The sequence below is a fragment of the Canis lupus genome, chromosome 8 (genome assembly GCF_011100685.1).
Source record: "Canis lupus familiaris isolate Mischka breed German Shepherd chromosome 8, alternate assembly UU_Cfam_GSD_1.0, whole genome shotgun sequence".
Classification (NCBI taxonomy): Eukaryota; Metazoa; Chordata; class Mammalia; order Carnivora; family Canidae; genus Canis; species Canis lupus.
Genome location: NC_049229.1, coordinates 48,343,378 through 48,369,878, shown reverse-complemented (window position 1 = coordinate 48,369,878; position 26,501 = coordinate 48,343,378). Strand labels below are relative to the sequence as shown.

The following is a 26,501-nucleotide window of genomic DNA, read 5'->3' as shown; positions in this document are numbered from 1 at the left end:
TTTTTATTAAGACTTTATTTATTCGTGAGAGACATAGAGAGAGAGGCAGAGACACAGGCAGAGAGAGAAGCAGACTCCTTGTGAGGAGCCTGATGTGGGACTCAATCCCAGGACCCCAGGATCAAGCCCTGAGTCAAAGGCAGATGCTCAACAACTAAGCCACCCAGGTGTCCCAACAATATGATTTTTTAAGGGCTGCATTGTATTGCATCATTTGGATATCCCATAGTTTGATTGATCTATTGCTGAATATTTAGGTCCTCTTTTGAGTTGCTGTCATAATAAACAGTGCTATGGTGAACGTGCTTGGGGGCTTGTCTTTGTGTGTAGAAGTCATTCTCATCATAAAAATAAAAACACAGCAAATAAATCAACCCCATCTTGCAATTGCACATTTTCTCCCAGGTGCCTCCCTGTGCTGGTCTCATGCTTCCGATCCCCATGTTTTGATAGTGGTCTACACTTTCCGTCTCTATCTTGGCATGTCCGCTCACTCTCACAGCTCAGCCTGAGAAAGTGACTCCAGGGATTTCCAAGGTGCCAGTCAGCATTTCCGGTTTGTATCTTACTCAACAGCACACCCTGTTCTTAAACTCCCAGTCCCTTCCCTCAGCCTGGAATCCTCCATGAGATCGGAGCTCTGCCCACCGCTACCTTCGTCCCATTTGAGACCTGTCTCTAAGATCCAACATACTTGTCTTTTTTTAGTTCCTGGAATTTGCGATCCCCCCCTCAGGGCCTTTGCTCATGCTGTTTCCTCTGCCAGGAAATCCCTTCCTCTCCTTCCCACACCCAGCTTGCTGACTAATAAACATGCATCAGCCAGAGCTCAGCTCAAAGGCACTTCCTCAGGAAAGTCTCCCAAACACACCTACCCATCAAACCAGGTCTATACCACCATCAGAGGTTTGTGGAGCATGATCTACTTCCTTGGAGAACTAATCACTATATTCTGAAAAGAAATTCTATAATTTCATGTCCATATTTAATATATCATTTTAGAATATTAATCTTCACCTCACAAATAATATACCAAATGCCTTTGTTTCTTAAAAACCGAACATCACAGGTATGCTAACGCCCACCTGCTCCCTGCCTGCATCAGTCCCTTGCTTCCATGCCCTGGGTAACATAACAGCACTGGTGGGAGCTCAGTGTGATCAGCACAGGGGACCAGGGCTCAGGCTCTGGAGCCAAACTGCCAAGATTCGCTTTCTAGTGCTCCTACTTCCGAACTGTGTGAGCATAAGCAAATTACTTAACTGCTTATTGAATTACTTAACTAAAACTGCCTCAGTTTTATCATCTGTAAAGTAAGGATTAATAATAGTAACTAATAGGGTTTTGGGGTTTTTTTTTTTTGTTGTTTTTTAAAGATTTTATTTATTTGTTTGTTTATTTATTTATGACAGAGAGATGGAATGGCAGAGACATAGGCAGAGGGAGAAGCAGGCTCCACACAAAGAGCCCGATGTGGGACTTGATCCTGGGACTCTGGGATCACACCCTGAGCCGAAGGCAGACGCTAGACCACTGAGCCACCCAGGCATCCCTGGGTTTTGGTTTTGTTTCAGTTTTTTAATAGTGTTGTTTTAAGGGATCCCTGGGTGGCGCAGCGGTTTAGCGCCTGTCTTTGGCCCAGGGCGCGATCCTGGAGACCCGGGATCGAATCCCACGTCGGGCTCCCGGTGCATGGAGCCTGCTTCTCCCTCTGCCTGTGTCTCTGCCTCTCTCTCTCTCTCTGTGACTATCATAAATAAAAAAAAAAAAAAAAAAAAAAAAAAAAAAAAAGAAGTAGTTGCTTTTTAAAAAAAAAAAAAAAAAAAAAAAATAGTGTTGTTTTAAGATTCATGTAAGATGTGCTATGTTAGGTTAAGATTAGGATGAGCTCATAGTAAGCACCGAATAGAGGTCAGCTATTACTATTTGGGATCGTTAATTGTATCTGTCGACTTCAATGTGTCATGGGGGTGCCCAGATATTTGGTTAAACATTATTTCTGGAGAAATAACATCGGGGCATCTGGGTGACACAGTTGGTTGGGCATCCAACTCTTGGTTTCTGTGCAGGTCGTGATCCCAGGATTGTGGGATTGAGCCCCACATGGGGCTCTGCTCTCAGTGAGGAGCCTGCTTGAGACTCTCTCTCCCTCTCCCCCTGCCCCTCCTTTCTGCTGTCTCTCTGAAGTAAATAAATAGATAAATATTTTTAAAAGGAAGGAAGAACGTCAGTGAAAGTCTTTGTAGATGAGATTAGCATTTGAATAAAGCAGATGACCTTCCCCCCAGGTGGGTGAGCAAATGGATGGAGGAAAGGAGAATTCATTCTCTGCCTTGACTGAGCTGAGACCTTGACCTTCTGCCCTTGGCCTTGGACTTATACCGTCAGTTCTCAAGCTTTAGACTTGGAGTGGAACTTATACTATCAGATCTCTTGGTTCTCTGGCCTTTAGTTCAGACTTTTCTAGGTTGCTAGTTTGCAGATGGCAGATTGTGGGTCTTCTCAGCCTCCATAATTGCATAAATCAATTTCTTATAGTAATAAATCTACCTACCTACCTACCTACCTACCTACCTACCTACCTACGTGTCTATCCTACTGGTTCTGTTTCTCTGAAGAATCCTAATACAGTATAATATGTCAATAATATATAGTATTGTTTTGTGTGTGTATTTAATGAATAAAAATATAAAAGCTATCACACTGTAGGTAACATTTGGGAACTGTTTTTACTCAACAATATGTTTTGAGAACTTGCATGTTCATACACACAGATTTAGTTCTGATTCATTCTTCTAAAATGCTGAATAATAGGAATATCTTGGGTGGCTCAATCAGTTAAGCATCCAACTCTTGATTTCAGTTCAGGTCATAGTATCAGGGTTGTGAGATTGAGCCCGGTATTGGACTCCATATTCAGTGAGGAGTCTGCTTGAGATTCTCTTCCTCTCCCTCTACTCCTGCCCCCACTCATACACACTCCCTCTCTCTAAAATGAATAAATAAATCTTTAGGAAATGCTGAATAATAATAATTTGGTACATGAAATGCCACATTTTATTAATTTATTTTTATATTGATATTCTATAATATACTGAATTTGAAATGTTTTCCCAATTTTTTGATATGGCTGGCAATGCTGCCATGAAAATCCATATACATCCTTATGTATGTGGGCAAGTGTTTTCCTGGATTAAATATCTAGAAGTGGAACTGATAGGTCATAGATTACGTGTATTTCTACTTCAAATGGTTCTGAGAAACCAACATTCAAAATGTATAATTACATATCCCTCCCACTAGGAATATTTAAAAGGCACTTTCTACCCAAAGATTGTACTGACATTCTTTGATATTTTCTTTTAATAATTTGAGATTGTTCTGGTTCTTTTTCATCTAGAATTTTAACTTGGATTTATTTTTATTTATGATTAGGGATTAATTTTTTTTCCACAAGTTGATTTAATTGTGCCAATACTTCTTATGAAGAATTCATCCTGTCTCACTGGTTTGAAATCGCTTTTTTATCCTAAGTCAAATCTTTCAAGATGCATGAGTTTGATTTTGGGCTCTATTCTATTCTTATCCTCTATTAATGTATACCCATCACCTGTTTTTAAAATTGCAGCTTTAAACAAAACAAAACAAAACAAACAAACAAACAAATAAATAAATAAAATTGCAGCTTTATGATACATCTTTTGATCTGGTAAGGCGAGCTCCTAACCCATTTGTTCTTTTTCAAGGGGCTATTGTTGCACATTTATGTATACTGTCTATAATCACCATGAGATCTATGTGTTTATGATTTTTTAAAAAGATTTTTTAATTTATTTATGAGAGACACAGAGAAAGAGGTAGAGACATAGGCAGAGGGAGAAGCAGGTTCCTCGGAGGGAGCTCGATATAAGACTCGATCCCCAGGCCCTGGAATCAGGCCCTGAGTCAAAGGGAGATGCTCAACCACTGAGCCACCCCAGGGTCCCTATTATTGGTTTTCTCCGTTAAGAATGAGAGCTCCAAGAAGGGTTTTTTTATTTGTTTCATTCACTACTATATCTTCAGTACCTAGAACAGAGTCACACCCATAGCAGGCCCTCCGTAAGTTTTTGTGAAGTGAATGAATAGACATAGGAATTTTAGAAGCATCCTCTCAAGTTCTATGAAGAGTCCTTTTGAAATTTTGAGTGGAATTGCATTGGATTTTTTTTTTTTTTTGCATTGGATTTTTAAATTAATGGTGGGGGGAGAATCAACATCTTTACAATGGTAGTCATCCTATTACAAAACACAGCACTTTTATTTGGGTCCTTTTGTGTCTTTCAATACAATTTTATTGTTTTCTCCATGAAGGTCTTATATTTCTAATTAGTTTATTTGTAAGTATTTCACAGTTTTTGTTTCGATGATGAAAAGGATTTAAAAATTATTATATTCTCAAATTGTTATTGCTGACAAATGGGAAAGATCTTGATTTGTAAATATTCATCTGGCATCCAGCCACTTTGCTGAACTCATCAATTGTTGCTCTAGGTTTTCCAGGTAGATAATCACATTATCAAAAGTAATGGAGATTTGGCCTCTTCCCTCCCAATCTTTAAGCTTCTTGTTTGTTTTTTTATTTCTTATCCCATAAGTTGTAACATCCAATATATTTTTTTAAGAGTAGAGGCATTGGTTCATTTCTGACTGCATTGGGTGTATCATTCCAGATGGGTCAGGGTATGCTGCAATAACAAACAGTTCCAGATCTTGTGGCTCTACACAATAATTTGGTTTCTCGTTCAAATTCATTTCTCACACCTCTTGTCCAATGCAAGTCACGGGGCAGGAGGAGTTCCTTGTTGTTTCTCAGAGAGGGAGAGGCTGAGGGAGGCCATGTGCCTCCATGAACGCACTTTTATGTTCCCCGCGCTTTTATGTTCCCCGTGGTAGGAGGGAAGGGGCGGAGTGAATTATACACTGGCTTTTGAAGCTTCCACCCTGAAGTAACTCTTGTTCTGTCCATTAACATTTCAAAGCAAGTCTCATGGCCAAGCCCCTTCCAAAGGGGCAGAGAAGTGTGATCCTGCCATATGCCTGAAGGACAGCTGGACCCTGGGAAAGCTTCTAATGCCCTACCATTACACATGGTGTTTGCTCTAAGTTTCTGGTAGATAAGCCTTTATCAAGTTAAGGAGGTTCATAAGTTTGTTTAGAGTTTGTTAAGTAAAGAGTTTGTTCTTATCATGAATGAGAATTAAATTTTTTCAAATGATTTTATGCCATGCCATCTGTTTGATGTACAAATGTTATTTTTCTCTGTGAATTTGTTAAGACATTTATGCATGCCGTTTCTCTGCCCAGAAATTCTCCTCCATTGACCTCTTCAAACGCTTTTCCTGGTTAATTCTTTCTCATCCTTTGGGGCTCATTCATTCATTCAGCAAATATTTACTGAGCAATACTGGGTACCAGATGCAGTTGTAGCCACTTGGGATAAGTCAGTGAACAAAGCAGATAAAGGCCCTTGCCCATGTGGATCTTGCCTGGAGGCAAGGAAAGAAAAGAAACATATAAAAATAAGTAAGTAAGTGATATTGCATGCTAATGGGTTGAGAATAATGGAAAAGAAGTAGAGTAGGGTAAGGGAGAGGGGGTGTTGGGAGGGTGTAGTCAGTAGGTCTCTCAAGAAAGTGACAGCAGGGCAATGAGTTGAAGCAAGGCTAGGGTTTACCAGGCAGAAGTCCAAAGGCAGACTATTCCAGGCAGAGGGTAACTGCAAGGCAAAAGCTCTGGCATGGGAGCGCTGGGTGCATTCCAGAAGCAATGAGGAAGCTAGAGTGACTGGTGTTGAGTGAGTGAGGCTAGGAGATGAAGCTGGAGAAATAATGGAGAAGGGTGACCATGGGAGCCTTGGGGGTCATAGGAGAGACTGAGTTTTTCTCAGAAGGATGGAAGCTCTTGCCGACTTTGGAGTAGAAGAGGGACGGGATCTGACGTGGGCTTTGAAAGGATCCACTGACAGTGTTGAGAAGTGCCTGGAGGGTGGCAAAGGTAGAAACAGAAAGCCAGGAGGAATCCTCAACAGTAAATCAGGTATGAGAGTATGAGATGAAGATGGCCCTATAAAAATTATACCACTGGAGGTGGAGGTGAGAAGTGGCGGGGGTGAGAAGTGCTCAGAGTCTGGATATATTTTGCAGGAAAAACCAGTATGATATTCTCATGGATTGGATGTAGAGTGTGAGAAAATAGAAGCCAAGGTGGCTCCAAAAATTTTGGCCTGAGCAATTGGAAGGATGGAGCTGGAAGAGGGTTTAGATAGACGTCTCAGGTTGGGGAGGATAAGGAGGTCCAGTTTTTTTTTCTTTTTCATTATGATCATTTTTAAATTGAGATGTAATTCACATACTGTTCACCTCTTCAAAATGTGAATTTGGTGGTTCTTAATATATTTACAAGTGGTACGACCATCACACTAATTCCAGAACATTTGTTGATCCCCAAAAGAAATCTATTCTTTAGCCACTCCCCATTACCCCCTCCCTGAAATCTATTTTCCATCCCTATGGATTTGCCTGGTCTGGAAATTTTATATAAATGGACTCATACAATCTGTGGTCTTTTGTGTCTGCTTTCTTTTACTTAGGATAATGTTTTCAAGGTTCAACCACAAGTCAGTACTTCATTACTTTTTTTAAAAGATTTTATTTATTTATTCATAGAGAGAGAGAGAGGCAGAGACACAGGCAGAGGAAGAAGCAGGCATCATACAGAGAGCCCGACGTGGAACTCGATCCAGGATCTCCAGGATCATGCCCTGGGCTGCATTTGGCACTAAACCGCTGCACCACGGGGGCCGCCCCTACTTTATTATTTTTTATGGCTGAATAATATTCCATTCCGTGGATATGCCATATTTTATTTATCTATTCATCAGTTGATGGATGTTTGGATTATTTCCACTTTTTGAGTATTATGAATAAGCCACTATAAATATTCATGTGTAAGTTTTTGTGTGGACACGTGTTTAATTTTCTTGAGTATAGATAGACCTATGAGTGGATTGTCCCATCATACACTAAGTCTTTTGGAAGAACTTTCAAATTGCTTTCCAAAGCAGCAGCACCATTTTACACTCTGACCAGTGATGTATGATAGTTCCAACTTCCCCAGATTCTTGTCGACACTTGTTATCATCCATCTTTTTTTTTTTTAATCAGAGCCATCCTAGTGGGTGTGAAATGATATCTCATTGTGTTTTCAAGTCGTATTCCCCTAATGACTAATGATATTGAATATCTTTTCAAGCGCTTATTGGCCATTTGTATATATTCTCTGAAGAAGTATTTACTCAAATTCTTTGCCCATTTTATATTGGATTATTTGTCATTTTATTGTTGCATAGTAAGAGGTCTTGATATATCCTAGAGCTAGACACTTATCAGATAAATGATTTGCAAATGTTTTCTCCAACTCTGTAGGCTATATTTTTTTTAAAGATTCCATTTATTTATTCATGAGAGACATACACACACACACACACAGAGGCAGAGACACAGGCAGAGGGAGAAGCAGGCTCCATGCAGGGAGCCTGACATGGGACTCAATCCTTGTCTCCAGGATTGTGCTCTGGGCTGAAGGCGGCGATAAACAGCTGAGCCACCGGGCTGCCCTGTAGGCTGTATTTTAAGACTGCAGTTCTGGATTTGTTGAATTTGAGATGTTTTATTAGACTATTAAACTTGAATGGTATGTGAATTATATTCAATTTAAGAAGAGCAATTTCATTTTTATTTTTTTTAAGATTTTATTTATTTATTCATGAGAGGCACAGAGAGAGAGGCAGAGGGAGAAGCAGGCTCCATGCAGGGAGCCCGATGTGGGACTTGATCCTGTGTCTCCAGGATCACGCCCTGGGCTGAAGGCTGCGCTAAACCACTGGGACACCGGGGCTGCCTGCTATTTCATTTTTAAAAAGATTTTATTTGAGAGAGAGACAATGAGCAGCATGTGAGTGGGGAGGGGCAGAAGGAGAGAGACAATCTCAAGCAGACTCCCTGCTGAGAGTAGAGCCAAATGTGGGACTGGATCCCACCACCCTGAGATCATGACCTGAGCTGAAACCAAGTTGGATGCACTGACTGAGCCACCCAGTCACCGCTCCTCCACTTTTTTGAGAGAGAGCAAGTAAGTGGCCAGGGTTTGGCAGGGGAAGGGCAGAGGGAGAGACTTAAGCAGACTCCATACCCAGTGCAGAGCTACATTCAGAGACCCACACCAAGCTCCATTTCACCACCCTGAGATCATGGCCTGAGCCGAAATCAAGAGTTGACCACTTAACCAACTGAGCCACCCCACCACCCCAGCCAAGAGCAATTTCAGAGCAATGTTGAAGTGTCATCACAGCAGGTTCAAGAAAGAGTAGGAGAAGAGAAGCTGGAAACCGTGAGTATAGACCTCTCTTTCAAGGAGCTTTGCTGCAAACCTAGATAGAGGGAGGAGTGAGGAGTGAGGCCAAGAGTGGTTTTATTTTGTTTAGTTTTCTTGTTTTGCTTTTAAAATGGGAGAATCAGTGTTATGCTTGTATCAGATGAGAATGATCCAGTGGAAGCCAAAAATTAATGATGCTTTCTCCTTAATGATTAATTAAGGAGAGAGAGGGGAAGCTTGCTGGTGCCGTGTCCTGGAGTAGGTGATGGGTAGGGCTGATCCCAAGTGGAAGCTGGCCTTCAATGGGGCACAGACAAGTCATCTGTGGGAAGAGGTGGGGAGGCAGTATGTGGGTGCAGATCTGGCTGGTGGGCAGATAGCAAATAGAAGAGAGCTCCAGTGTTTTTTTTTTTTAACTTAAAAAAATTTTTTTTATTTATTTATGATAGTCACACACAGAGAGAGAGAGGGGCAGAGACACAGGCAGAGGGAGAAGCAGGCTCCATGCACCGGAAGCCCGACGTGGGACTCGATCCCAGGTCCCCAGGATCGCGCCCTGGCCCAAAGGCAGGCGCTAAACCGCGCCACCCAGGGATCCCCAGCTCCAGTGTTTTCAAGGAAAAGAGGAAGCACCTGTCTGACTGGGAGTGAGGACAGAGGAGGAGACATTGGGATTCAGGAAAGGGGAACCGTGTGATAAGGTATCTTAGGGGAGAGCAAGTGCGCTAAAGTCAGTATGAGTGCAGCACTGGGGTGCAGGTGAGGTCTGCATGTCCAGTTCAGATATCACTTCCTCCAGAAAACCTTCTGACCCCCGGCCCAGGTCATTCCCCTCCTTATAAGTCTCATAGGCCCTGTGGTGCTCCTTTCACACAGCTCTGACCACACCTGGAACGAAATATCAACTGTGTTCTTTAGTTCTTTAATCCCTATAGCCCTCCCTAGACGGTAAACCCCCTGAAAGACGTGAGCAGAGACTGTTCCGGCGCTGGGCCTTAGCATGTCACTCCTGCGTAGCACCGTCTCAATACAGAAGTATTACATAGTTGAATGAATGAATGAATGAATGAATGAAATAACAAATGAGAAAAGTCCCAACGGTAGCATGCACGTTTTCTAGTCAGCCTAGGTTTCCTTTTTTAAAAAGAATTAATTTATTTATTTGGAGAGAGAGCCCCAGGGCGGGCAGGGGGAGGGGCAGGGGGCGGGGGAGAGAGAGTCCCAAGGAAACTCCTCGCTGAGCGCGGGGGCCCTCCCAGAACTCGATCTCAGGACCCCGAGATCATGACCTGAGCTGAAACCAAGAGGCCCAGCTCGACGGACTGAGCATCCCTGCGACCGCGGCTGGCTTATTTCCGGGGCGGGCTCTCGCGCACCCCTGGGTGATGCTGGGCACCCCCACCCCTTCCCGGGGAGCTGGGGCTTTAAGGGCCGGCAGAAACGGAGCCGGGAGCTGATTGGCGGTTTATTCTAACGCTAGAGGATGAGCTCATCCGCAGCCAATGGCCGGGGCGCGGCGGCGGAGCCCTGCACCTGGCTGGAGGCGCGGCCGCGCGGCGGGGCGCGGGGTCCGGCGGCGCCGAGGGCTGCGGCAGGTGTGGCCGCGCGGACCGGGCTCCCGGCTCGGGCAGGTACGCGCTGGGCCCGGCTCCTCCTCCGCGCCTCGGTCCTGCAGGCGCGGGCGGCCCCTCCTCCCCCCAGCACGCTCCCCCCCGCCCCGCCCCACCGCGCGGGTGGCGCACCTCGTGCCGGGGCTCGGGGGCTGGGCGCCCCGCTTCCCTGCCCCGCGGGACCCAGCACGGGGGGTGGCCCGGGGCCCCGACTCGAGCGGCCCAGCCCCGGGCCTCGGCACCCTCCCCCCCATCACAGGCCTCCGAGCTGCTTGTCCCGGGTGGGGGGAGCAGGGAGGGTGCGGCTTCCCTCCACCCAGCATCCCGGCGGGGTTGAGCTCCCCGCCGGCTGGGGGACGTGGGTTTCCCTCCCCGCCCCACTCCCCATCCTGTCCTATCCGGTCTGTCTCTCCGCAGAGGCAGAGGTGGCCTCCTCTTGGAAGTTCAGGCCCTGCCCTTCTCCCTGGGGCCTGAGAGCACAGGTGCCACTGAGGCTGCGGCTTGGGGGGGGACGGGGGGGGGGGGGCAGAGGCGGCTCTTCTTATCTTATCCTTCTTATCCTTTTGGCCACTTGTGTCACCCACTGCTCAGGGAGGAGCTGCTGTCAGGTCCTTGGACCATGTGGCCTCCTTGGGGCCCTGGCCCTGCCCTCCTTCCTCAGCCTCCATCCAGAATCTGTCACTTGGACATTTCATTTGCCCACAGGTTTAAGGCCAGGCCTTGTGCCTAATTCTCTGCTAGGCTTCTGTTGGGGCTGGGGGGCTGGGGGGGAGGGTCCTCACTTGACCTCGGCACCAATGAAGATAAAGCCGGGACAATCTCTCCTGTTCAGGGAGGTGCCATTGAGCTGAACCCTGAAGGATAAAGGAGATTTCTGTGTGAGGATTATGACCAGGAACACAGGCAGGATGGAGGGAACAGTGTGAGGAACAGCCTCGGCGTGTGGCCAACAGATGTTTACCATGTGCTAGGTACCAGTTTGTCTGTGAGATGCTGTGAAGGCAGTTCTGGGTCACAGATATCCTCCACTGTCTCCAGTGCTCAAGAAATACCTGTTGATCTGAATTTGAAATGAAAGAGCCCCAAGTATGTTGTTATTCTATTATCACCCTTTAGAAAAGGTCTGGCCCGATAGAGGGATGTTACCCACATTAGCTCTGATCCCTCCAGGCCTTGGAGGAGAGTGTTAGTCTCCCACTTTTCAGGAAATCAGGGTGTGGACGGGGTGTTGTTCCCAGCCGGGACCTCCCTAAGGTGTCTGTTTGTTTCAGGTCCCCACTGCAGCGCAGCAGCCATGAGCCTGGTGGCCTGCGAGTGCCCTCCTGGCCCTGGCCTGGAGCCTGAGCCTTGCTCCCGAGCCCGGTCCCAGGCCCGTGTGTACCTGGAGCAGATTCGCAATCTGGTGGCTCCCGGGGCCTCTGACATGACCAAGCGTGACTACCTGGTGGATGCAGCCACACAGATCCGGCTGGCCCTGGAGCGTGATGTCAGTGAGGACTACGAGGCAGCCTTCAACCACTACCAGAACGGCGTGGACGTCCTGCTGCGAGGCGTGCACGGTGAGGGTCTGGCTGGGCAGAGAGGGGAGCCGGTGGGGAAGGGGGACTTGGGGCTCCCCCCACCACATTCTCTGTCCATCTGCGCTGAGTGAACAGGGCTCTGGGCTGGCCCCGCAGTGCCTCTGTGAAGGGCGGTGATAATTGCTGGCGTTTATTGAGCAGTTCCTATATGCCAGACACTGGTCTAAGGGCTTTACCTGTATTAACTCATGGGAGCCTCACAGTAATGGGAATTACTATATATGTTGATGATGTAACATGTAGGAACTATTTTTATTCCTATTTGCCAGATGCAAAAACTGAGGTACCAGGCAGCTAAATCACTTGCTTAAGGGTCCATAGCTATCAGGGCAGATGTGAGGTTTCAACGGTTAGGGCTCTAGAGGCTGGCCCCTGACTCAGCACACTTGCCTGTCCCTAGACACTGGGCTCCTGCCCACTTGGGGCCTGCCTTACAGTGGGGGAGACTGATGAGTTGACTGATGGGTAATTACCTTAATTACCGTCTCGGGTGGGAAGAGCACTGAGGAGGAAATGAGGGGAGAAAAGAGAGAAGTTGAGGCCAGGTTGGGCCAGTATAGGGTATTTTCTAGAAGTTAGAACTTTAATCTGAGCCCTGAAGAACAATAGTAGGCGTGTTGTCCAGCCGAAGGGCTCTCTGGTGTTCCAGAGCTTGCCAGCAGCGTGTTCAGGGCAAAGGGAGGCATTTCCTCTCCAGGGGAAGGATCCCTGAGGGTGGTCAGGCTGGGGGTCGGAATTGGGCCCTGCCTCAAGCTTCCCACCCCCCTGCCAAAGAGACCCCCGACACCTGGACTTCTGACCACTTGGTGAATCCGTTCCTCTTCCAGTCTGGGTCCCCACTCTGGTCTTTTCACACAGGGTATCAGAGATGGTTAGGGGGGTGTTCTCTGGGAGCTTCTGTCTCCTTCTCTGAAAACAGACATGGAAATCTCTACACTGCTCCTTCTCAGGGTGCGATGGCAGCCAGTGGGGTGGCGGGTGCCAACCATGAAGTGCAGGAGGCTGAGGGCTGACTGCGGTTCCCAGCCTCTCCCTCCATCTCCTTTCTCCGCCCCCACCTGCCAGTCTCCCACCCAGAGGAGGGCCGGGGAACGGGTGTGGGGGCACAGCCTGCAGACCAGCCTGAGAAGTAGGCACTGCTCTCCTGTGCGGGGCAGAGGGAGCCAGAACCCCAGCCCTCCGGGGCCAGGGTGGGTCCTGGTGACGCCCTCGCCCCACAGTTGACCCCAACAAGGAGCGATGTGAGGCCGTGAAGCTGAAAATCACCAAGTACCTGCGGCGGGCGGAGGAGATCTTCACTTGCCACCTGCAGAGGACCCTGGGAGATGGAGCCAGCCCTGGCACGGTGAGGAGGCCCTGTCTGAAGGCCTGAGGGCTCTGGGGGAGATAGCTGGGGGCCCCCTCCTGCGGGCCAGAGGACTGTCACCTCCTGTCCCAGGCTGCAGGGCAGGCACTGGTACACGGTGCATGCCAGGGGCAGGGCTACCCCCCTGCCGTTCCCCTGCTGGCGTCCTCTGTCTCCCACACCATCCTCGTCCTTTCATCTTCAAACACTTAGTGAATCATCTCCAGGCCTGTCTCACACCGCTGCACAGGGTAAACACACACACACACACACACACACACACACACACACACACACCACCTCCAGACTCCCATGCGCAGCTCATGCACAGGCCTGATGTGCACACACTCAAAGTTTCCCACATCTGTGGAAGTTTGAATGGGTCCCAGTGAGCACAGCTGACCCGTGAAGAAGTCGGGTTTGAACTGTGTGGATCCACTTCTCGGATTTTCTTCGATAAACGCACAGCAGTGTTGTCAATGTATTTACTCTTCTGCATCTTATTAGGCTGCCTTTCCCCAAAGCAGGTGCCTGGGCCACGTGCCTCGGTCTTTGAGGTGTGTTCCCTGAAACCCACAAGTTCCTGGGTTATCTCCCCAGCCCCAGGAGCGCCTGCCTCCCATGGGTGGGGCTTTCAAGACAGGGCTTCTGAGGCTTGAGGACTCCCTGGGCCTTGGAGGAGGGTTGGCTCGGGGGGGGGGGGGGGGGGGCGCAGAGGTGGAGAGGGCTGTGTGGGCCCCTGCCAGTCAGGGCCAACTTCTATATTCCCTGGGGGCAGGAGGGAGCTCTGTGTACCCCAGTTCTGCCCATTGTGCCCCTGCTGTCCTGGCAGCTGGAGGAGGGCTGCATCCTGAGTCTGCGTGACCTGTCTCCCACCTCTGCAGGGTTTCAGCAGCCTGAGGCTCCGGCCCATTCGCACACTGAGCTCTGCTCTGGAGCAGCTGAGGGGCTGCAGGGTGGTTGGGGTCATCGAGAAGGTGAGTGATGTTTTGGTGCCGAAGGACATGGTGCATGCAAATGGTGGTGGTGGGTGGGGAGAGAGAGCAGCTCCCCCGGCTTCTGCAGAAGGGGCTGGAAAGGGGTCAGTGGGTCCAAGGCAGGGAGACCAGCTGTGTCCAGTGGTTCCCCACTCCCCCCCTCCCCCTTCCCCCCGCCAGCACACATCGGTCAGGTCCTAGAGAGGAAAGAGGGGAACTGAAGAGGCAGATGGTCCCTTGTCCACAGCCTGCAGCCCAGACAGAAAGGCCCTTCCTCAGAGATTCAAGACAGAAGCCATAGGAGAAGCAGTGCCCGGGGCACTCTGCCAGGCACACAGCACCCTGCACTCCCCCCTTTTGCCCACACACTCCCTGTGCACCCCAGGGCTGCGGCCACCCTCTCCCCACCAAGCATTGCTGAGGAGTTCCTGTGGTGGAAATGTACACCCCTCTCCAGAAGCCTGTCCTGCTCTCACAGGGGCCTCAGCAGCTCTGCCCCTTTCCTCCTGCCCCCCTCCACATCCTGACCCCATCTGAGGCCCTTTCCCTTAATTTGGGGCAGGCAGGAAGATGGGAGCCGACATCGCAGCCTGTACGTGGCACACTCATTAGGGGGAGTCAGATGGATAGACACTTGGGTCAAATGAGACCTGAACCTGTAGCCTTCGATCACCCTCTGCCCCAACCCAGGCAGCACCTGGGTAATTGCTAAAGTGGTTCTTTCTCAGGCCTGCTGTTCATCAGAATCACCTGGGGGGCTTCCTAAAAAGAGACGCCTGGGCCCCACCCCAGGCCTGTTGAGTCAGAATTTCCAGGGTCAAGCCCAGGCATCTGTAATTTAAACACTCATCGGGGGATTTTGCAGAGCCTGGGAGCCCACAGAGGATGGCTGCTCGGTGCACGGTGCGGCCACAGCAACCCCATCACCTCCCCGTTGGTTTTCCTCGGCTGTAAGTGGGATAAGAATCCACCCTCCCGCCCCTGAAGGGGGCATGTGGGAACTAAAGTGAAATAATTTTTGGGAAAGGCCTGGCACACGCTGAAACATTTGATACGTGTTTGATGGCTCTAAATGCTAGTGACAAGAGCGAGCCGGAGGGAGGCGTGCGGGCTTCCCGTCCCCCAGCCGCGCTCCAGCTGCTTCCCCGGGTCCCTGGAACAGGCCCCAGTCTGTCAGCCAAGGCCCGGCCAGCTTCCATCTGCCTTCCCTCCAACTACACTAGTCTGCGTGGCCGCAGCCCAGCACAACGGCTCCGACTGCCAGGCCGGGAGGTGACCGCCACCGCCTTCTCGTCACCGGGGACCCCCGCTGCACTGTAGGTGTTGTGGAGAGAAGGGCTCCAGGTCAAACAAGCGTGGGTTAAAGTGACACGACGCTGCCTTTTTAATTATTCCAGTTTGCAGAGCTCTCAGGATGCAAACGTATACCATGAGTTTCCGAGAAGGAGGTCTCTAGTACAATTTCCCGAATTTGTTTGACCCCAGGACACGCATATGCAAAGGATTTTCAGAATCTAGTATTCTGAGGCCTGTGCACGTGGAAATGCCTTAATGCCTTAATGTATAAGGCCAAGCCCAACCGTTCTGTCTTGAAATTGTCTTTCTTTGCATTTTTACCCTTTCTTGGGCACTGAGCTTACCTCCCCCATCGCCCGCCCCCCCCCCTGAGATCTAGCTTCCTTTTCTTGTGTCATTTCCAAGTCGGGACACCATCTTCCACAAATAAGGAGAGGTGGTAGGGCCACTGGGCCAGGTCCCCGCAGCCAGGCCTGGATGTGCTGTGGGTGTGGTCAGTCCTACAGCCGTGGCCGGGCACATCCTGGCAGGAGGGCCAGCTGCCCAGGGCCCATGGAGGGGCAGAGGGCCTGCTCAGGAAGCCAGGAGCGCCCTCCAGAGATGCCCAGTTGTCAGGTTAGCTGGTCTGGGACGGGGATTCCTAGGGGCTAAAGAGGTACTGGCAAGGGATAGGGGGCTGCGGGGAACTGTGGGTCGGGTCAGGGACTAGATAGGCCTCTGGCTACAATACCCAGGGGTTTGTTCTCGGGGAGCATGGGAGGGCCTGAGAGATAACACCACGTGTTTGCTGAGCCTCATGTAGGAGCCAGGGATGGGGAAGAAAATGAAGGCCATCCAAGTTACTTCTTGTTTTTTGGCTCACCCCAGGGGTGTTTTTTAAAATGATCATTACTTACCAACATTTAAAAATTGGCAGGTTTCGTATAGAAATCCAGATTTCCTGCTTCTCCTGTAAGATTGGAAGATCTGGAAATGCTGGCTCACATTCTCCAGTAGCAGCCAGGAGTAGGGGAGTGGGGGTGCTGTCCGTTTCCATGGGACACCAGTCCTCTGGTTTGCTCCTGCCCCTGCCCTGCCCCCTTGGTTCACATCCCAGGCCCCTGTGGGGCGTGGGGTTTGGGAATCTGTTTGGAACTTTTGGATTTGTTTGCTCCATGAGAGTCCTCCTGGGATTTTGATACTTTGGGCATTACTTAAAGGAAGGGTTAATGTGTCTCACCAAAGCTTTCATTGTTCCATGTCTCAAGAACTCAGTGGGTATCTTAAAAAAAAAAAAAAAAAAAAAGTTCCCTTTATAAAAAGATGCAAAGGGGGCGCCCAGAACTACCTTCCACCCTCCAAATGGCAACACTCACCTGACATTAGTAAGGCACATTCTCATTTGCAAAACTGTTGCATTAAACCCTCTAGGTGGCCCTGGGGGAAAAAGCACTATCCTGCACAGCCCCATCCAGGAAGGTGCCACAGAAGACTATATAGAAGTTCAAATTAGTTAAAATGAAATATTCTGCTTCTCATTCATACCAACCACATTTCAAAGGCTTGATAACTTTTCATATGGTTAATGGCTTCTGTATTGGAGAGTGTAGCTATCTTTTTTTCATATTCTATTGGACAGTACTGCATTTTATTTTTTAAAATATTTATTTGAGAGAGAGCTTGCTTGCAGGGGTGGGGGCAAGGGACAAAGGGAGAGAGGAGAGAGAAAGAGAGAGAAACCCAAGTGGACTCCGCACTGAGCACAAAGCCCAATTCTGGGGGCTCTGTCTCATGACCCCGAGATTGTGACTTGAGCCAAAACCAAGAGTCGGACACTCAACTGACTGTGCCCCCCAGGGGCCCTGGACAGTGCTGCGTATTAATAATTATCTTAGGGATCCATGGGTGGCTCAGCGGTTTAGCGTGTGCCTTCAGCCCAGGGCGTGATCCTGGAGACCTGAGATCGAGTCCCACGTTGGGCTCTCTGCATGGAGCCTGCTTCTCCCTCTGCCTGTGTCTCTGCTTCTCTCTATCTCTCAGGAATAAATAAAATCTTAAAAAAAAATTGTCTTACAGAGAATGGAACGGAGGTTCATAAGGTCAAGTGACTAGCTAGTGCTCTGTCCCCAGTTAAACTGAGCAAAAGAGGAAGGGGATTTTTTTTTATTTGCTTGCTTTAAGGGGAAAAATGCTCCCTCTGCTTTTGAAATCGGAAAGAGAAAGGAGTTGAAACAACATCTATATATTCCCCACCATCCTACCTAGCTCCAAGATAATGGCTATTAATGTACTGGTTTAATTCTTTCTAGTTAGGGATGTGTGTGCATGCGTGTATTAAATATACGTATATATTTAAACACACTCATTCCAGAATACTGATCAAGTTTTATATCTGGCTCTCCCCAGCCATCACTGCTGGCTTTTTGGACTCTGTATGAGCGGACCTTTGCCAGGACAAGGTGGTAGGGAATCCCACTTGGCAAGCGACAGTCGGGACTTATCCAGGGTGTCAGTACTTGTGGGAAACTTGATTCTCTTAAATGACCCCAGAGTTTTCTTCCTTGGTTTTTCAGACATTGCACAAATTTGGTCAAGGAGCTGGGGCCAGGCTGGGATCCATCTCTGGCTGTTGGAGGAGAGACCTCTGGCGGTCGGAAGGCATGCATCTCTGCTGCCTCAGGAAGGGCACTGGTGATGGGGGCACTGAGGTCCACGGTGGAGGGCAGCGCCCCCGGTCACCGGGCTGTGCCCCCCTTGCAGTTAGGTCTCCAGGGCTTGGGGATCAGCCCTGCCTGGATTCCAATCCTGGTCCCACCACCATTTAGCAGCGGGACTATTGGTAACATCACATCTCTGAATCTCAACTTCCTCATCACTAAAATGGGTCACTAATAATGCTCACGTGGTAGGGCTGTGGGGGCTACAGTGAGACAATCCCTCTAAAGCACCTAGCACAGAAGAAGAGCTCTGTAGCCAGCATGGGGTCCCCCGATGACAGTGTCAGGGACAGTCAGAACAGGTTACTGAGGGTGTCTTATGTGGCTGCTGTGATGGGGTCCTCCTCCTGACCCACAGGAGCTATGATGTGACCCCATTTTGCAGTTGAACAAGAGAGGCGGTGTGATGTGGCAGGTGGGAAAACTAGCATTCTCCTGGCCTTTATAGAAGCAAAGAGCTTTTCTGGTTTTTATTTTGTTTTGTTTTAAAGAGTTTATTCATGAGAGACACAGAGAGAGGCAGAGTCATAGGCAGAGGGAGAAGCAGGCTCCCTGTGCAGAGCCCGATATGGAACTTGATCCCGGGACCCCTGGATCACACCCTGAGCCAAAGGCAGACACTCAACTGCCGAGCCACCCAGGTCTCCCTAGGGCCTTTCTATTTATGGCCTCAACAAATCAGTAATGTAATTTGTAATTCCTGTTTCATAGATGAGAACATTCACTTGCCCAGGATTTAAACTCATTGCCCCTTTGCCACCCCAATCCTCGGATGCAGCCTTTGTGATGGCCTGGTGGCCTGACCTCACCTCAGGGTGAGGCAGTGTCTGCAGGGCAGGCGGGCAGCCGAGGAGTCACAACAGCAGGGTGGTGGGCTTGCCCCCATCTGCCCCTCACCTGGCCAAACCTCCTGCGTTCCTGCCCCAGCTGCCCCTGCACTCTCCTGTGGCTGGGGCCCACCCCTGCCCGTCACAGAGATGAGTCAGGGACTCAACTTCAAACAAGGCCCTGACCCAGGGGTTGGCAGGGTGCTGCCTCAAACCAGAAGCCACAGGAGAAGAGGGCTGCTCTCCCAAGACAGCCTCCAGAGAGGGGGGTGGGCAGGCAGGGGAAGGGACCCGAAGGAGCATGCCAAGCCCGTGTGTTCCCGGGTACGGCTCGGCCTGTGGGTGACCTTGGGCCGCACTCTCAGAGCCTCAGCTGCTTCATCTGTAAAATATGTGATCAGAAGAGGTGACTGGCTCCAAGGTCCCGCCCAGCCGTGACACCCGCAAGCCTGCAAGATGGGCCACTCGCCGTGCATGTATGAGGCACCTACAACATCCCTCACTGTGTGGGACTCTGGGAACACGGGGCTCCCTGCCCTCATGTTGCTTATAGCCAAGTGGGCAGACAGGAAACGGGACGCTGTGCCAGCGCTCCCTAAGGGAGAGCCCAGAGAGCACTGGGGACAGATTCAGGCTCCCAGGCTGACCTGAGGGTTGGCACCTGCGCTAATCCTGCCGGTCTGACAAAGGTGGATGAGCAGGACAGGATCGATGCCGGCTTGGTGGGGGCCAGGGGCGCGGTCTGTACCACTACAGCCTGCCCTGGAGTGAGTTGGCCTCAGTGGGGGGGCCTGGGGGGCTGGGGCTTGGGTCATGGGGCCCCAGAAACTAGCACCTGCCTTGACCGGTGCCTCCTGGATCTTGGCAGGTGCAGCTGGTCCAGGACCCAGCAACCGGAGGGACCTTCGTGGTGAAGGCAGGTGCCACCTAGTCCCCTGCCACTCTGCATTCCCCCTGGGAAACCTCCCCTGTGGGGAACCTCCTACCCCACGCTCCCTCCAAATCTAGAAGCTGCTTGGTCTGCCCCTGAGCATGTCCCCTGCCTCCCAGACAAACGCCTGTCCTGTCTCACCCTTATTTTGGAGGGTGGGGGGCCTAGATTCCATGGTGGAATTGAGGGTGGGGGCCAGGTCGGGAATTGGGGGAGGCGGTTGCTACTCAGGGGTGGCATCTACCCCTTGTCATCTCTTTGTGCTGAGAGCCAGGCTAGGACACCCCCTGGCAGGGCACCCTCTCTCTGGTCTGGCCCCAGCTGACCTGCCTGCCCTGCCCCCAGAGCCTTTCCAGGTGTCATGTGGCGAACCGGGAGCGGCTGACCATCATCCCGCATGGCGTCCCCTACATGACCAAGCTGCTTCGGTACTTCGTGAGTGAGGATTCTATCTTCCTGCAGCTGGAGCACGTGCAAGGTGAGGGGACTTCGGGGCCCTGAGCTCCTCAGGCCTTTGGCGTGTCCTCTTTCATCTCCTTAAAATGCCAAGCACGAGGAGGGGGTAACTTGCATCAGATGTGCAGCCCCGGCCAGGGGACCCAGGCGCGCTGGGAGCGGATGGCAGGATCAGGCTGTGGCCTCTGTGAGGTGCTGGCAGGGGGCAGGGGACACCTTGAGTGGGAGGCTCACGGCCTGGGCAGTGAGGGAGTTGGTGCAGATGTACCCTTTGTCACCATTTCCTCCAGTCTCGGTCTTCACTTTTCTAGTCTGTGCCCATTCTTTGGAGTGGCCAAGTGGGATAGTGGTGCCTGAAGCCATGAGGACAGCAATGGGGTCATGGCACAGATATTTATCGATCACCCTATTATAACGATTTTTTTTTTTTAAAATGAAGGACACATGGATCATGACATATGGTCATTGCAGGTCCCTGCCTGGCCTTCTTTTATTTTTTTTACTTAAGTTTTATTATACTGTTCTCCCTAAAAAAAAAAAAGAAAAGAAAAGAAAGTAGAAAGTGTAATATATTGAGCACTGGGGAACCTACCACCCAAACCAAGGACAGGAGTGATAATTTACAACTACCTTGGGGTTAAGCCCCTATTTTGTGCCAGCTTGTGAGGCAGGGTCCCCTCTGGGTGAGTCAGAGGGACAGCAGAGGGCATTCCAGGCTGAGGAGGGAGGGGGCACAGGTGAGGACATGAGGGGAGGCAGGAGTTGGGGACCTGGTGTCCACACTCTTCCTCTCCCCTGCCCCCCCTGCATGGCCCAGGAGGCACTCTCTGGTCCCACCTGCTCTCCCAGAAGCACCCCCAACAACCTGGGCTCAGGTCTGGCTCCACCCCAGAAAGGACGAAGTCTTCACTCAACTCACCCCTCGGCCTCCAGACCCCAGCGCTGCTCCCCCTGGGCCCCACCCACCTGCAGGACAGGATCCTTCTGGAGCCTCCACGGACTTCTCGGAGTCTTTCCCCAGCCAGGGAGGCCCCATCCATCACTCCATGGAGAGAGACCGAAGGTGACCCCTCGGCCAGGACCCATACCTCCTGCCCCTCGGACCTTCTGAAGGCCCCAGGTGGCCGCCTGCACCTCCAAACTGGGCGAGGACCTGGCCAGAGCTCGGACATGAGGCCCTCTTGGGGGCTCCCTTGGGTTCATCAGGGGGCTGTCCGGGTGCTGGGGGCCTGTGGCCGAGGCCGAAGCCAGAGCCGCCCCTTAGCAGATCGGGCCAGCCCGGGGTGCGGCAGGGGTGCCTGGTGTGTGAAGGAAGAGCAGGTGAAGCGGTGGGCTGCCGAGATGCTGGTGGCCCTGGAAGCACTGCACGAGCAGGGGGTGCTGTGCCGAGACCTCAATCCCCGGAACCTGCTTTTGGACCAGGCAGGTAGGTGCCTAGGCCGGGGCGCAGGGATTAGGCCGCCCTCACCCCACCTCTCACACGGGGCCCCCAAAGCCTCCAACCCAGCATGAGAGGGCCCCAAGGTCAAGGGGACCTCGGAAGCTATCTGCCCCCTCTGCCTCCCCCCGGCCTTTTCATGCAGGACTCCACACAGTCTGGTTGGCCAAGGTCGAGCCTGGAAAACCAGCCCTCCCCTCCTCACCCCGAGTCCAGGGCGGCAGCTCCCAGGAATACCTGGTTGTCTCTGAGCCTCAGGGGACCAGGCCTGAGGGTGGCTGTGCCCAGTGTGGCCGCTGGCTCCTGCTCTGTGACTTGTGGGGGGAGGCTCTGGTCCGTCATCACCTGCTCAGTGATGACGGACCACGATTTTTGTTCACCTTTATTCCTCCCTGCGTGCACTGGATGAGAAGGTCACATCCGGCTCACGTATTTTGGCCAGTGGTCAGAGGTGGAGCCTCACTGCTGCAGGGAGGCTTTGGACAATCTCTACAGCGCCCCAGGCAAGAAGGGAGCGGGGATGGCGGGGGGGGCGGTGTCTAGATCTTGGGTGCCTCTGTGGGTTGAGCTGGGGGGCACTGAGGGTGACAGAGGGAAGGGGCCACGTCTGGGTAGGACGAGTAGAGTGGAGACCAGCCCTCCTGGGTGAGGCTGGGATGTGTGTGTTCTTATTCCCACAGAGGTGGGGGGGATCTCTGAGCTGACGGAGGCCTGTGACTGGTGGAGCTTTGGGTCTCTGCTGTATGAAATGCTGACTGGAACTGTGAGTAGCTGGGCCGGGTGTGGAGCTCCGTGGGTGTCACTGAGCGCAGGATGGGCTCGGCTTAGTCCAACCAGCCAGTGTAGGGGCTGAGGCCACCTGGTTCTCTAAGACCTGGCTGTCCCCACCCCCCAACTGCCCCCACAGGCCATGAGAGACCTGGGAGGCCACTCACCCAGGTCACGGATACACGGAGCACCCCTGCCACACTAGTGGCTGTAACAAGTGACTCTGTCGGCTTGGGTAAATGAGAGTTGAGTTGGGATAGTCAGGGAAGGTTTCTGGAAGAGAACACATGGGTGCAGGGCTGGAGGGAGGATGGAATTTGACACAACTCTTCTTCCCAGGAAGGCTCCTGAATCATCATCCCCCAAGCTCTTCCCACTGCTCGTTCCCCCACCCACACACATCTGGGCTGTAACCTCCAGATTTTGGCTGAAGGACGGGAGAGGGCCTCCATCCTGGCCGGCAGCTGCCCTGTCCAGCCGGGCTCAGCCGAGGGCTCAGAGCTGCCCCTGCAGGCAGTCCTGCTGGGGGCGGCGGCCTCCGCCCTCTGTGTCCTCCATGAGCTCAGCACCACACCTGGGGCAGGGAGGGAAAGGCCAGACCACAGTTGGGCAGGAAGTGACTGAAGTGTGGCCTGCCATCTGTCCAGGCGCCCTCTTGTCATTGTCCCATAGCTGGGGCCTCTGATGCTCCTGGCTGTAAACAGCCCCCAAGAGTGGGGTTCTCACTGCCTCCCACCGCTTCTCTAGCCCAGGGCTCCTGGCCTTCCTCCTGGTTGCCTCTTGGGGCTCTGACCCCCAAAAGGCCTCTCTGCGCCCCAGGGCTGCACCGTCCTGGGGCGCAGGGAGGTCTTGCCGTGGCCCTGATGGTGGCATACTGTGGCCTGCTGTGCACATCTTCTTTCTGTAAGGAGACAAGGGCCAGTGCTGTTCCTGGTAGAGTGCCTGCCCCGAATGCAACCCAAGATCGATGCTTCTGGCAAGCTGGGAGCCAGGGGGACCTGGGTTCAAACCCTGAACTCCACATAAATCTCTCTACCTCCCCGAGCCTGCTTCTTACCTTTAAATTAAGGATACTAGGACTTACTCTGATGGCTGTTGTGGAAATTATGGATCAGAGATGTCGGGCATCTCCCACTGCCTGGTGTGCAGTAGCTCCAAAGCAAACGGCAACCATCATCCCCATCGGAGGGGACGTGGGGGGGTAAGCAAATCTTGGCTGCCACTGGAGCGTACACATTCCCGGAGTTGCCCCCTCCATGTCTTCCCAGGCACTGTCGCAGAGCCACCCCTCGGGAATCCAGCCCCATACCCAGCTCCAGCTGCCTGAATGGCTCAGTCACCCAGCGGCCTCTCTGCTGACTGAGGTGAGCTACAGCTGGCCTTGGGGAGGTGGCTTCTTGGCCCAAGGGTGGGTGCTGGGAGGGCACAGCCCTGGTGTGAACGGCAGCCCCACATGCTGGATGTCTGATGCCAGGTGCAGGAGGGTGATGGGGACAACAGATCTGTATATGCTGGTGGCCAAACAACACAAGTCCCCCAGGGTACCACTGGGAGTTCCGAGGGCCAGACGGCTGGGAGTGGTGACTAGGGACACCCCCCCCCCCCCCCCCCCCCCCCCCCCCCCCCCCCCCCCCCCGGCCACCATCCCCTAGGCAGCCCATGCCTCTGCGAAGGGGCTGGGAAGGCCTGCTAAGCCCTCCGGGCTTTTTCCACAGCTGCTGCAGTTTGATCCTGCCCGGCGCCTGGGTGTCAACAAGCTCAAGGCCCACCCCTTTTTCAGCACTACCCAGTGGAGCAAACTGGTGGGGTAAGAGAGGGCAGAGTGGGTCGTGGAAGCTGCTGGACTGGTCTGGATCTCTTTCCCCTCTGCCTGCCACCCAGAGCTGGCCCTCTAATCAGTGACCCTCAGACAAAGAAGCCAGGGCAGCTGCCCTTCCTGCTCAGCGCCATTCCTGGGCACCATCGTCCCCCTCGCCACCGCCCAGAAGGGCCTGGGCGTCCCCCAGCCGGCTCTGCAGACCCTCTCTGGTCATTGCTGAGGGGGAGGGACCGGGAGCTCACCCGCCGGGCAGCTCGAACCCTCGGCCCATCCATCCTCCACCCGCCAGTCAGCAGCTCCCTCTACCTTGGCTGCAGACCCGCCGTGCTGCAGGGTGCCTTCCGCAGCACTGGCTCCGAGCTCCTGACCGCCTGCTCAGTGGGCTGCAAGGTTTCCTGACTCACTAGCTGCCACGCGCCCGCTTGGGACAGCTCTCTGGAGACTCATCTCAGGATACTGGTCCACTGGCTCAGTGGGCCCCAACCAGGGCTGCCCCGCCTGCTCATCCTAGCTGGCAACGAGCGGGCCTCTCTGGCTCCCAGGCTACTCCTGTGGGGGGTGGGGAGGCTGGGGAAGCAGGAATGTCACGGGCATGAGGTGAGCTGGGGGACAGGATGAGCCACTCCCCTCCCTCCATGCCCCCTTGTGAGTTCAGACTTTGAAGAACCAAAGGCAGGCAGGAGAGGAAAAGGGGGTGGGGGGGGAAGCATGGCTCTGCCACTGAGTCCTTTTGAAAACTGAATAAAGAGCTCCCTTCCCCAGCTAGCCCACCAGTGTGGAGAGGGGGCCCTGCCCGTGGGCCTGAGTGGGGACCACAGTGCTGCAGCCTCCAGGCTGAAGCCACTACCACACTTCGTGCCCATTAGGACTCCCTTCTCTCTTCTTGGGCGTTTGTCCTGTTTACCATTTTGCATTTTCGTCGTGAGGGTCCACCTCAGCTCACCGTCCACTGTGACTTCACAAAACACATGGAATGATTGCCTAAGCTTTTAGCCAGAAGCAAAATATTTCTGGTCCCTGAAGAGCTGGGGTAAGTAGTTACCCCAAAGACAGTCCCCTCCCCAGGTTGGGGGCCATCTTATTCCTCTCGGTGCTCACCCTGTCACTGGGGTGTGGCCCCTAGGACACATTTCCACCAGACCTCTGCCCCCAACTCCCTGGTTCCAGTGTGTCCCCACCAACACCAGGTGGCGCCTCTGACAGCTCCAGTCGGGCTGCAAAGGCCCAAGGCTAAGTCTAGGGGTAGGGAGCGCTCCTGCAGAGGGCACCTGGGAAGCACAGCCTGTGTGCATTTTCCCTGGGGCTTGTCCATACCGCCCCCCCCACCCCCTTACCCCCCAATAAAGTCTGCTGCTGCCTATGGTGTCCTGGCCTCCTGAATGCAACGAGCAGCCCTGCCAAAAGGGAGAGCGGAGGGCTCCCCCAGAGAAGCTCCAGGACAGTAGAGAGCTTGGAGTCCACCAGAAGGTAGGAGGTGGGGCTGGTGAAGGGCCTGCCAGCCTGTGCCCTGCAGAGAAGCTTTGAACTGAGGAAGCGATGGCATGTAGGGGGCACTGGGATCTGTGGGAAATACAAGTAGCAAAAGAAGTCTTAAAAGACGGTCAGGTACCTGGGAGAAGGGGGTGGGGGAGACAGGACACTAGTCTTAATCCTCAGTGACCCCAGAGATGGGTGGTGGCTCCCATTAAAGACACTACCGATAGGACCTGGTCAGAGCCTAGTGGAACCTGTCTGCAAGTCTGGTCCTTTGGCTACACAGTCACCCTGGACTGCTTCCAACCACTGCCACATGAAGTGTGACTTGCTTCTGGAACTTCTGGGCCTCATCCGTGCAAGATTTGCACACTTGCGGCTTTGCTGGGCTCTGAGTTCTGAAAACTGTTGTCCCCACCCTTATGGGGCTAATACCTCCTTTGTAGGTTTACTAGAGCTTCTAGCACCAAGCCCAGGACAGGTTAATTCTATAATTTGGCCTTCATTGAACCCATTTCCCCCACCTATGAACTCTAGTTCTACCCTCTGGAGCCATCTGTTCCTGTGAGAGACTTTCACCTAGAGGTGACATCACCACAGGACCAGCAGGTGGGGAACTGTGTGCAAACAGGCTGTTTTCAAGCTCAGACACCCTAGGCCAGGGACCTGTGGTCTAGGTTAGCTCCCCACCCGGCCACTTGCTCCCTGGTGGTGTTCCACCCCAGTCTGTGCTTACCGAGCCCCAGCACCCTGGTATACATGTGGCAACCCAGTCCAAAATGGGACACTAGGAGTTGCACCCACCTCCTTAATCCATCCCAGAGATGCTGCAAGCCCCCACAAAAATGCCAGATGGTAACCTTTGTGAAG

General features: G+C 52.3%; 1 protein-coding gene and 1 long non-coding RNA gene across 16 annotated transcripts in view; one reads left to right on the top strand and one right to left on the bottom strand.

The window, feature by feature from the left end:
• RPS6KL1 (ribosomal protein S6 kinase like 1) overlaps nt 1–26,501 on the top strand; it is a 31,995-nt gene that overhangs the window by 2,623 nt on the left and 2,871 nt on the right. For 2 of the 4 annotated variants that reach the window (XM_038545276.1, XM_038545275.1), the window contains exons 3-12: nt 11,297–11,584; nt 12,826–12,950; nt 13,835–13,927; nt 19,615–19,662; nt 20,023–20,155; nt 20,951–21,559; nt 21,985–22,074; nt 22,252–22,334; nt 23,608–23,703; nt 24,055–24,146. In XM_038545276.1, coding sequence (XP_038401204.1) covers nt 11,320–11,584; nt 12,826–12,950; nt 13,835–13,927; nt 19,615–19,662; nt 20,023–20,155; nt 20,951–21,559; nt 21,985–22,074; nt 22,252–22,334; nt 23,608–23,703; nt 24,055–24,146 — 1,634 coding nt within the window. In that variant the 5' untranslated portion in view covers nt 11,297–11,319. Of the gene's footprint in view, nt 1–9,967; nt 10,047–10,946; nt 11,112–11,296; nt 11,585–12,825; nt 12,951–13,834; nt 13,928–19,614; nt 19,663–20,022; nt 20,156–20,950; nt 21,560–21,984; nt 22,075–22,251; nt 22,335–23,607; nt 23,704–24,054; nt 24,147–26,501 lie in introns of those variants that run through there. The other 2 variants (XM_038545274.1, XM_038545277.1) reach the window with 2 other exon arrangements.
• LOC111097106 lies at nt 20,581–26,479 on the bottom strand. 12 transcript variants are annotated; one of them, XR_005363541.1, is made up of 5 exons: nt 26,436–26,479; nt 25,493–25,718; nt 24,465–24,725; nt 22,754–23,240; nt 20,667–22,612 (listed from the first exon to the last, which is right to left on the bottom strand). It is a non-coding gene; the product is annotated as an uncharacterized LOC111097106 (long non-coding RNA). The 12 variants fall into 12 exon arrangements; XR_005363532.1 differs by having other exon boundaries at nt 26,368–26,476; XR_005363533.1 differs by having other exon boundaries at nt 24,465–24,707; nt 26,368–26,476.